General features: G+C 42.3%; 1 protein-coding gene across 4 annotated transcripts in view; it reads right to left on the reverse strand.

The window, feature by feature from the left end:
- LOC311147482 (vitamin D3 receptor A) overlaps positions 1 to 12619 on the reverse strand; it is a 95160-nt gene that overhangs the window by 16748 nt on the left and 65793 nt on the right. For all 4 annotated transcript variants that reach the window (XM_084184206.1, XM_084184208.1, XM_084184207.1 and 1 more), the window contains 3 exons: positions 11328 to 11512; positions 11004 to 11103; positions 10174 to 10357 (listed from right to left, as the gene is read on the reverse strand). In XM_084184206.1, coding sequence (XP_084040332.1) covers positions 10174 to 10357; positions 11004 to 11103; positions 11328 to 11512 — 469 coding nt within the window. The remainder of the gene's footprint in view (positions 1 to 10173; positions 10358 to 11003; positions 11104 to 11327; positions 11513 to 12619) is intronic.

Below are 12619 nucleotides of genomic sequence, written 5' to 3' on the forward strand. Positions count from 1 at the left end.
GTCAGAAATTGTTAGATTAATCTGAACATGTGTGAAGATAGTTTATTAACCATACCCGTATGTCAGAGGTTTAGTGCCCCACAGGTGAACTAAAGGAGAAGGTGACCCACTATCTAACCAGGTGACTGGTGAGCATCCAGTCACTAGAAGGAAAACTGGAAGCAGGCCTGTTGGGAAGGGCCCTATCAGGTTATGTTGGTCACCGCCTTGGCCATTAGAATAGCAGAGAGAGGAACCTGGGTCCATGTTACCCACTGCAAGAAGGTAAGACCACATACAAGCACCGCTTAGCACACGCAGAGTTGGCGAGCAGAACTGGCCCACAGGGTCCGGGGGTCACCTCTGTCAACGAAGATCTCCTACCCAGACCTATCATCACTGTAGTGTGTTCCTAGGGTGTGAGTATGGGGTGGTACCGAGCAGAAGGACTCAAGACAGGAGAGGATTGGCGGTTTTTGGGAATATGGGCGACCCTGAGCTGCATCATAGTCTCGACAATAGTCGTGGTATGTCAAGATCCACCACCACCTCGCACCAATTACGCTATGGCCTTACCATTATTAAGAAATAAAAGGGAAGCGACCCGACATACTGACCGTCAAGGGCGAGTGATCTACAAAATAGGAGTCAGAGAAGGGTGGGGAGTAAGATTCAACTTACTGGGCTTGCGCGGACAAATACGGATGGGATACTTGTCTAAGATTACATTTGATGGAGTCAAAAGATATGGAAAGCACAGGTACTGTCATTAATCCACTAACAGCAATAGACCGAGTAGATCAGTCAAGGGATGACGGAGTCAATTCGACTAACCCGTCCACTATGAAAGATTTTCTCCTCCAAGAATGGAACCAAGGGGAAGTGGAGGGGTCCCTGATGATAATCTCTGGTTAAAGTGGATGAAATACACCGCTAGGGCCTTGCGGGAGACCAATTGTTATGCATGCTCCATTGGGCGACCGACAATGTTGACCGCCCCAATGCCAAAGGCAATGTTTCCCTGTGTATTAGACCTGGGGTCCAATCAAAAAGAGCCAAATTGCACAGGGATGGGCTGGCAAAATTGACATACTGGGCCAGCCCACCTAGATTCACTTTAACTCCTGGCGAATACCAGTGTTACAGACATAGAAATGGCACCCGTAACTTGGGTGATTTTGATGGCTGTAAGGAGATAATTAATGTGACTGATTTAGATAAGGAAGGGAGGAAAAAAATTAGGAGCCTAACCATCCCTCTGACTGATGTGTGGTGGGCATGCACTAACAAAGGGAGCATTCGGCAGACATTACCAGAGGGATGGGTGGGTACTTGTGCACCAGTATTGTTGGTCCAACCTGTAAAAATTGGTCATCAAAGACCAGTGACAGGAAGAATAATTAGGAGAAAAATAAATATAAGTCAGGAAGGAAATAGCCCAATTTGGATAGATGGTATAGGTGTTCCAGACGAATACAAAGCTATGAATCAAATATGGGAGAGTTTTACTACAACATTTTTCTGGTGGGTGACAACAAACAAAAATATGGATTGGATAAATTATATCTATTACAACCAACAACGATTTATTGACCAGACTAGAGATGCAGTAAAGGGGATCTCTGAGCGATTATCCGCCATCCCGCTCATAACTTAGTAGAGGTTGGTTCTAGATCAGGCAGAAAGGGCCGGTGTCTATAGAAAGATAAGCCATTGTTGCACATTTATCCCTAACAACACCACACTGGATGGGACAGTCACCAGAGCTCTTACAGAATTAACTGCACTAAGTGAAGGATGAACTGAACTCAGAAGTTAGTACATTGTGGATAGGGTGGTTTGATGAAATATTTGGTAAATGGAAAACCCTAGCAGCCACCATCTTAGGAGCGGTCAGTGTTTGTATGGGTATTCTTGTATTATGTGGTTGTTGTCTTGTTCCCTGTGTCCGAGGATTGGTGAGTCAGGCGTTGGTGAAATGCAGTATCTAAACAATGATGAGAGATGGACTGACTCCGGACTCTGACCAGGGGAATGTGAAAAACGATCCTCCAGGCTTGGTGGATGACGAGGATTTGGACCCTGAAAGACCGCAATTGGATGAAATGTTTATTAGTTCTGATGTGATCTCTGAGATTAATCATGCTTGTAAAATACATTTATCCTGAATGTGGGAATATTTAGTCAAAGGGGTGGATTGTTAGATTAATTTGGATTTTAAGAATAATGACTAAAGGATTTCACCCCAAATACAGTATAAATGTTAGAATTATCATGTAGTGTCAACCCACTAACAGAGGGGGCGGTACTAAACATTCAAGGGTGAAGGGGAAGGCGGAAACTGTTTAGAAAAGCCACCTAAAGGTGGGAGGAGTCAAGTTCAGGAGGTATAAAATCGTATGTTTGTGTTTTTGGCGGGAGAGCTCTCCATGAATAAATATACAGATAATACTTGTGGGTTGTGGACCTTGAATCATTGATGATTAAAACCAGAGCCTTACAACCTCTGGTAATGATTCAAGCTTAGGGTGAATTAGAGATAGAAATTCACATGACAGAGATACTGTGGCTTGTAGGCCTCTCCAGGTCTCCGTCTAACCATTAGACGACCAGGTGTTGGGCAAAGCTGAAAATTGGACTCATCAGAGAAGATTACCTTACTCCAGTCCTCTACGGTCCAATCCTTATGGTCTTTTGCAAACCTCAACCTGGCTCTTCTTTGCTTCTCATTGATGAAGGGCTTTTTTCTAGCTTTGCACAACTTCAGCCCTGCCCCTAGGAACCTGTTTCGAACCGTCCTCGCCGTGCACTTCACCCCAGCTGCCGTTTGCCATTCTTTTTGTAGGTCACTTGATGTCATCCTACGGTTGTTGAGTGACATTCGAATGAGTTGGCGGTCATCCCGGTCAGTAGAGAGTCGTTTTCACCCTCTGCCGGTCTGTAGCTTTGTTGTCCCCAATGTCTGCTGCTTGACCTTGTTCTTATGAACCGCAGTTTTTGAAGTTTTAAGGATGGAAGCAACCTGACGCTCACTGTAGCCCTCTGCCAGTCAAGCCAGAATTGAACCCTTCTTTTCCTCACTCAAAACTTTCAACTCTTTTGGCATGGCCAATAGTTATTTTTTTATTAATATTACTTTTGAGGTACTATTAGCACTGTTTTTGCCATCCAGCTGGTCCTATTGCAAGAGGATAGTGATGACCACAGCAGTGGTTTTGATACTTTTCCTCATTAAAAAAGATTTGGTTCATGTGCTCACCTAATCAGTACCTAATTCAGTAGAATGAGGTGTGCCTGTGTTGGAATTCAACAGACACTGGAATGGAAGTCATACATGTAGAGATGCTGATTTAAGAAACATTTGCAGTGGTATTTAAATTTTTTCCACAGCTGTATACATATACGGGCCCCATGTAGCTCAGATGGTAGAGCATGGCGCTTGCAACGCCAGGGTTGTGGGTTCGATTCCCACGGGGGGCCAGTATAAAAAAATATTAACATTTATATATATATAAATATAAAAATGTTAATATTTTTTTATACTGGCCCCCCGTGGGAATCGAACCCACAACCCTGGCGTTGCAAGCGCCATGCTCTACCATCTGAGCTACACGGGGCCCGTATATGTATACAGCTGTGGAAAAAATTTAAATACCACTGCAAATGTTTCATTCATATATATATATATATATATATATATATATATATATATATATATATATATATATATATATATATATATATATATATATATATATATATATATATATATATATATATATACACACACACACACACACACACATACACACACTAACTGTAATTTGCTCTGGATAAGAGCGTCTGCTAAATGACTAACATGTAAAATACATACACTACCGTTCAAAAGTTTGGGGTCACTTAGAAATTTCCTTGTTTTCGAAAGAAAAGCAAATTGTTTTTGTCCATTAAAATAACATCAAATTGATCAGAAACACAGTGTAGACATTGTTGTAAATGGCTATTATAGCTGGAAATGGCAGATTTTTTACGGAATATCTACATAGGCATACAGAGGTCCATTATCAGCAACCATCAGTCCTGTGTTCCAATGGCACGTTGTGTTTGCTAATTTATCATTTTAAAAGGCTAATTGATCATTAGAAAACCATTTTGCAATTATGTTAGCACAGCTGAAAACTGTTGTGCTGCAGCAAAGCACCCCCATAGCATGATGCTGCCACCCCCGTGCTTCACAGTTGGGATGGTGTTCTTCGGCTTGCAAGCTCCCCCTTTTTCCTCCAAACATAACGATGGTCATTATGGCCAAACAGTTCCATTTTTGTTTCATCAGACCAGAGGACATTTCTCCAAAAAGTACAATCTTTGTCCCCATGTACAATTGCAAACCCTAGTCTGGCTTTTTTATGGCGGTTTTGGAGCAGTGGCTTCTTCCTTGCTGAGCGGTCTTTCAGGTTATGTCGATATAGGACTCGTTTTACTGTGGATATAGATACTTTTGTACCCGTTTCCTGCAGCATCTTCACAAGGTCCTTTGCTGTTGTTCTGGGATTGATTTGCACTTTTTGCACCAAAGTACGTTCATCTCTAGGAGACAGAAAGCTTCTCCTTCCTGAGCGGTATGACGGCTGCATGGTCCCATGGTGTTTATACTTAGGTACTATTGTTTGTAGAGATGAACGTGGTACCTTCAGGCGTTTGGAAATTGCTCCCAAGGATGAACCAGACTTGTGGAGGTCTACAATTCTTTTTCTGAGGTCTTGCCTGATTTCTTTTGATTTTCCCACGATGTCAAGCAGAGAGGCACTAAGTTTGAAGGTAGGCCTTGAAATACATCCACAGGTACACCTCCAATTGACTCAAATGATGTCAATTAGCCTATCAGAAGCTTCTAAAGCCATTACATCATTTTCTGGAATTTTCCAAGCTGTTTAAAAGGCACAGTCAACTTAGTGTGTGTAAACTTCTGACCCACGGGAATTGTGATACAGTGAATTATAAGTGAAATAATCTGTCTGTAAACAATTTTTGGAAAAATTACTTGTGTCATGCACAAAGTAGATGTCCTAACCGACTTGCCAAAACTATAGTTTGTTAACAAGAAATTTGTGGAGTGGTTGAAAAACGAGTTTTAATGACTCCAACCTAAGAGCATGTAAACTTCCGACATCATCTGTATGCTGAGCACTTGTTGGCTGCTTTTGCTTCACTCTGCGGTCCGACTCATCCCAAACCATCTCAATTGGGTTGAGGTCGGGGGATTGTGGAGGCCAAGTCATTTGACGCAACACTCAATCACTCTCCTTCTTGGTAAAATAACCCTTACACAGCCTGGAGTTGTGTTGGGTCATTGTCCTGTTGAAAAACAAATGATAGTCCCACTAAGCCAAAACCAGACGGGATGCAGAATACTGTGGTAGCTATGCTGGTTAAGTGTGCCTTGAATTCTAAATAAATCACAGACTGTGTCCCCAGCAAAGCACCCCCACACCATAACACCTCCTCCATGCTTTACGGTGGGAAATACACATGCGGAGATCATCCGTTCACCCACACCGCGCCTCACAAAGACACGGCGGTTGGAACCAAAAATCTCCAATTTGGACTCCAGACCAAAGGACACATTTCCACTGGTCTAATGTCCATTGCTCGTGTTTCTTGGCCCAAGCAGGTCTCTTCTTCTTATTGGTGTCCTTTAGTAGTGGTTTCTTTGCAGCAACTTGACCATAAAGGCTTGATTCACACAGTACCCTCTGAACAGTTGATGTTGAGATGTGTGTTAGTTGAACTCCATGAAGCACTTATTTGAGGCTAGTAACTCTAATGAACTTATCCTCTGCAGCAGAGGTAACTCTGGGTCTTCCATTCCTGTGGCGGTCCGCATGAGAGCCAGTTTCATCATAGCGCTTGATGGGTTTTGCGACTGCACTTCAAGAATCGTTCAAAGTTTTTGAAATGTTCCGTATTGACTGACCTTCATGTCTTAAAGTAATGATGGACTGTCGTTTCTATTTGCATATTTGAGCTGTTCTTGCCATAATATGGACTTGGTCTTTTACCAAATAGGGCTATATTCTGTATACACCCCCTACCTTGTCAAAACACAACTGATTGGCTCAAACGCATTAAGGAAAGAATTTCCACAAATTAGCACCTGTTAATTGAAATGCATTCCAGATGACTACCTCATGAAGCTGGTTGAGTGAATGCCAAGAGTGTGCAAAGATGTCATCAAGGCAAACGGTGGCTATTTGAGGAATATCAAATCTATTTTGATTGGTTTTTAACACTTTTTTGGTGATCACATGATTCCATATGTGTTATTTCATAGTTTGATGTCTTCACTATTATTCTACAATGTAGAAAATACTAAAAAGAAAAGAAAAACCCTGGAATGAGTAGGTGTCCAAACTTTTGACTGGTACAGTATATATGTCGTTTTTTGATGAAACATTGAATTTGTCCATACTGCCATTAGCCCATAGAAACGCATTGAAAAACAGATTCATATACAGAAAAACAGAAAGTAAAAAAATTAATCAAAAGGAAGTGTGTTTTAAAGTGTCTGTCCTATAGCTTTCTTATCTAAGAAAGGAATTATTATTTTTTAAACATTGACCCATATTTAACAAAAAAAATAAGCACTAAACTACTTCAATATATAGTTCAAATTATTATTTTTTACAGGTACCAGGCCACCTTCAGACGAGTCTTGCGAGGATTGTGGGCATCCTAGAGCAAAACTACCATTGAAAAGTTTGGGGTCACTTAGAAATGTCCTTGTTTTCCATGAAAACATACATGAAATTAGTTTGAATAGAAAATATAGCAAAATGCATAGGAAATGTAGTCACTGACAAGGATGGAAATAATAATTGTGTCCTTCAAACTTTGCTTTCGTCAAAGAATCCTCCATTTGCAGCAATTACAGCCTTTGGCATTCTAGTTGTCAATTTGTTGAGGTAATCTGAAGAGATTTCACCCCATGCTTCCTGAAGCACCTCCCACAAGTTGGATTGGCTTGATGGGCACTTATTACGTACCATACGGTCAAGCTGCTCCCACAACAGCTCAATAGGGTTGAGATCCGGTAACTGTGCTGGCCACTCCATTATAGACAGAATACCAGCTGACTGCTTCTTCCCTAAATAGTTAATGCGTAGTTTGGAGCTGTGCTTTGGGTCATTGTCCTGTTGTAGGACGACATTGGCTCCAATCAAGCGCCGTCCACAGGGTATGGCATGGCGTTGCAAAATGGAGTGATAGCCTTCCTTCTTCAAGATCCCTTTTACCCTGTACAAATCTCCCACTTTACCACCACCAAAGCACCCCCAGACCATCACATTGCCTCCACCATGCTTGACAGATGGCATCAAGCACTCCTCCAGCATCTTTTCATTTGGTCTGCGTCTCACAAATGTTCTTCTTTGTGATCCGAACACCTCGTCTGTCCATAACACTTTTTTTCCCAATCTTCCTCTGTCCAGTGTCTGTGTTCTTTTGCCCATCTTAATATTTTATTTTTATTGGCCAGCCTGAGATGTGGCTTTTTCTTTGTAACTCTGCCTAGAAGGTCAGCATCCCAGAGTCGCCTCTTCACTGTTGACGTTGAGACTGGTGTTTTGCGGGTACTATTTAATGAAGCTGCCAGTTGAGGACCTGTGAGGCGTCTGTTTCTCAAACTAGACACTAATGTATTTGTCCTCTTGCTCAGTTGTGCACCGGGGCCTCCCACTCCTCTTTCTATTCTGGTTAGAGACAGTTTGCGCTGTTCTGTGAAGGGAGTAGTACACAGCGTTGTACGAGATCTGCAATTTCTTGCACAGAATAGCCTTAATTTCTCAGAACAAGAATAGACTGACTGAAAGTTATTTGTTTCTGGCCATTTTGAGCCTGTAATCGAACCCACAATTGCTGATGCTCCATATACTCAACTAGTCTCAAGGCCAGTTTTATTGCTTCTTTAAATCAGCACAACAAACAAACATAATTGCAAAAGGGTTTTCTAATGATCAATTAGCCTTTTTAAATGATAAACCTGGATTAGCAAACACAACGTGCCATTGGAACACAGGACTGATGGTTGCTGATAATGGGCCTCTGTACATCTATGTAGCTATTCCATTAAAAATCACCCGTTTCCAGCTACAATAGCCATTTACAACAATGTCTACACTGTATTTCTGATCAATTTTATGTTATTTTAAAATGGACAAAAAAATTGCTTTAGAAAACAAGGACATTTCTAAGTGACCCCAAACTTTTGAACGGTAGTGTACGTCTTCGTGAAAGTCTCACCTTTCCATAGAGGGGTCTTTAGTGTGTATCCCAAACTGTTTGGACGCTACAGACAGAAGTTGGGAGATTGGCGGTGCCGACTTCAGACGAGTCCCGTTACGCTTGTGGGGGTCATTGAGCAAAACGGAGAACACCATTGTGTTCGTGACACGTAGGCCAAACCGTTCGGATGCTACAGAAGTTTTCATGAGAAGACTGATTTTCGGGACGTCTCATGGTCTGACAAACACCGCTGTAGCTTGGCCACCTTCCACCGCATGTGGTGGATTGAGACGCAGCCCAGGCAAAAATACACAACTCTAGCTTAGACAGATTTTGATGGGGATTTTTATTATAATGCTAATTATATTTCCACTTTGGATGGTGTATCAATACACCAAGTCACTACAAAGATACAGGCGTCCTTTCTAACTCGGTTGCTGGAGAAGGAAACCGCTCAGGGATTTCGCCATGAGGCCAATAGTGACTTTAAAACAGTTACAAAGTTGAATAGCTGGGATAAGAGAAAACTGAGGATGGATCAACAACATTGTAGTTACCCCACAATACTAACCTAATTGACAGAATGAAAAGAAGGAAGCCTGTACAGAATACAAATATTCCAAAACATGCATCCTGTTTGCAACAAGGCACTAAAGTAATACTGCAAGAAATGTGGCAAAGCAATTAACTTTTTGTCCTGAATACAAAGTGTTATGTTTAGGGCAAATCCAATACAACAATCACTGAGTACCACTCTCCATAATTTCAAGCATAGTTGTGGCTGCATGATGTTATGGGCATGCTTGTAATCGTTAAGGACTGGGGAGTGTTTTTAAGAAGGAAAAAAATAAACGGAATGGAGCTAAGCACAGGCAAAGTCCTAGAAGAAAACGTGGTTCAGTCTGCTTTCCACCAGATACTGGGAGATGAATTCTCCTTTCAGCAGGACAATAACCTAAAACACAAGGCCAAACCTACACTGGAGTTTCTCACCAATAAGACAGTGAATGTTCCTGAGTAGCCGAGAATGTTTTGACTTGAAAATCTATAGCAAGACCTGAAAATGGTTATCTAGCAATGATCCACAACCAATTTGACAGAGCTTGAAGAATTTTGAAAATAATAAAATGGGCAAATGTTGCACAATCCAGGTGTGGAAAGCTCTTAGAGACTTACCCAGAAAGACTCACAGCTGTAATAGCGGAAAAGGGTGCTTCTACAAAGTATTGACTTAGGGGTGTCAATACTAATGTAAATTAGATATCTGTATTTCATTTTCAATAAATGTGCTAAACATTTCTAAAAACATATTTTCACTTTGTCATTATGGGGTATTGTGTGTAGATGGGTGAGAGAAAAAAAAATACTTAATCCATTTTGAATTCAGGCTGTAACAACAAAAAGTGGAATAAGTAAAGGGGTATGAATATTTTCTGAATGCACTGTGCATCTGGGGAGCGGATGGATCAGGAACCTTAATTGAACTCGTGTTGCACCCACTCTGTTCCAGTGTATTCCAGGAAGTCTTTATTAAATGCCTTACACACATAATAACACACTGTACCAAAGCATGTAGCTATGCAATTACCGAAGTTGACCACCAACATAAATAACTATTAATGGACAGTAGGAGCCTGACTAAGACAAAATCTCAGATTGAAATGTTGTTGTGTGATGGCCTAATTAACGATATATGGTGGAGCAATCATGTGTGTAGATCCTACACAATCCCTTTAATGTACTATATTAAGGATTCGGGGGGGAAGTTTCCACTATGTACAGATCTAGGATCAGCTTCCCCTTCCAATCCTAACCTTTAACAGAGGGGGGAAACGCAAAACTGACCCAAGACCAGAATCTAAGGGCAACTTCACCCTACACCTTTAGTAGGCACATGATATGCTAGAGTCCCACCTGAAGCCAGGAATCATCTTAGCGAAGCCGATGACCTTCTGGATGCTGTAGCTGACCAGGTCAGCCAGGTGGGGCAGCATGGAGAGTTTGGAGCCGTCGTCCTCACTGGAGTCTGGGCTGCCTGCACTGTCCTGGTACATCATCAACAGACTGCTGAAGTTCATCAGCTTGCTGTCCACAGACTCTACACACACAGAGAGCGAGAGAGACACACACACACACACACAGAGAGAGAGACACACACACACACAGAGAGAGAGACACACACACACAGAGAGACAGAGACAGACACAGACACAGAGACAGACACAGAGACAGACACAGAGAGAGGAAATATAAGAGTTCATGGGGAATGTGAATAAGGGAGATATGTAAGAATGGCAATAAATGGTTGCTAAAAGAAGCAACAGGTTTACAATGCAAGGTACAAAAGGCCATTCCTCTTCCTCAGTGATTACTGCAGTTCCAAGAGTATGTAGGGAAAGCTGCAGCCCATTATGCGATTATGTAGTGTAGGAGTAAGGCAGGGACAGGCGTGTTGTTAAAGAACCTTGGTACATCTGGACAATATGTTAGAGTGCTTTTTCAAAAGACACCCAGGCAGGCATTTTATAAAAGCAAATGTATGGTACACGGCAGCTTCATAACAAACCTCAGAGTGGTGTGTGATTGTGAATTTTTCCACAGCCAAGTTATGGCCTTTGGTTCTACCTCATCACTTTAAGGAGACACTTGAGACTTTTTATGCCAACACATCTTGTTAATGGAAAATGTGATTGTGGTGCATGTATACTGTGTGTACGAGTCCTATATGTGCATGCGTCCCTCACCTGGTGAGTGGTTGAAGGAGTCTGAGGAGGCATCTGACAGAGAGTGAAGGGAAGCTGCACGACTGGCACTGCGTGTTACTGGACCCTCTCGCACCGGGGGCTGCAAACACACAACACATACAACTAACATAACACAAGAACATATTTTGATTTGTCTTGGAAAGTGCACATAGAAGTGATTGATAAAACAGACCCATAATCACTTTAAGTGAGAATTGTAAAACATTACATTAACGTCATGCATATCTGTGATTTTGTATATAAAAGCAATATTGCAAAAAAAGTGAGAATGTGAGCGGCTCGGCTAGTTTGAGCAGTACTGACCCTGAAGCGTGAGAAGTCAGAGTAGGAGTCGTCATAGGTCTTGTGGTGGGCCTCCACCAATGAGGCGATGACCTGGCTCTGCTCGTCATTCAGCCTGGGTCTCAGGGCCTCCCGCGCCGCCTCCTCCTCCTTCCGCTTCTGGATCAGGTCCTTCTTCCTCTGCACCTCCTCATCTGTCAGGATGACTGGGGGAGAGAGGGAGGCGAGGGGGAGACGGGTGAGAAGAGGAGGGGTGGGAGAGAGAGAAGGAAGAACACAGCTAGCCTGATTGCCTCACACAGGAGCCTCAGATCTACTGACAACAGTGGTCGATAAGTGAGTTTCTATCACTTGCTGATAGTTTTCTTCACACAAACAGCAGCTAGCTATGAGAGACTCTAGAATGTAGGTTTATAATCTTCCAAGGAGAAAACCATTAGCGCCACAAGTGCTGCAGAGTGTAATCTGAGCCATGCTGTTTCTCAAACTAAATCTGACAAACCAGTCAATTTACATGCCAATAAAACGTGTCAAACTCATTCCACAGAGGGCCGAGTGTCCGCGGGTTTTTCCTCCTCCCTTGTACTTGATTGATGAATTAAGGTCACTAATTAATAAGGAACTGCCCTCACCTGGATGTCTAGGTCTTAAAACAGCCGACACTAGGCCCTCCATGGAATGAGTTGATACCCCTGCACTAGAAGATGATGCACAAAGCAATAGATAAATCAAATCAAATTAGAAATGTACGAGACCGAGGCTAAACAAGGGCTGGGGCTGACTCCATTTAGTCAACTGGTCGATTGGCTGTTGGTCGAACAATATTTTTTTAGTCAAGCAGTCGCAAACATATATATTTTCTCTTTTTTTTTTTTTATGGCACACGAGACACCCGTCTGATTCACGCCTGTCTCAGTGGACTAATCCAATGCGGAGGCCGCGGGGCTGGCACACCAGCATCACTAGTAGTACATTTACCCTTAATTCCCATCATTTCTAATCTACAATGTTTGTTTGGTTACCGTCATTTCTGTTAATGCATTCAATATATAATTACAGTCCACTCTGCGTGAAAGGGGAAAAAAATGTCATGCTGTGATCCGGTGGAAACGTCATAAAAATAGGCCTACCTGATTACTTCTTATCCCTTGCGCAAATAGCCTACAGCTGTGTCTGTCTGGTGCAGGAAACTGAGGGCCCAGAATATTTTATACAAGTTTGCTAGCACCAGCTTCAGGCCAGACCCAAGTTAATAGTTGATACAATGTTTCAAGTTCTATGTTTCAGGCCATGTGTAGCCAATGTGATTTATA

The sequence above is a fragment of the Coregonus lavaretus genome (genome assembly GCF_964263955.1).
Source record: "Coregonus lavaretus genome assembly, chromosome: 20".
In the NCBI taxonomy this organism is placed as follows: Eukaryota; Metazoa; Chordata; class Actinopteri; order Salmoniformes; family Salmonidae; genus Coregonus; species Coregonus lavaretus.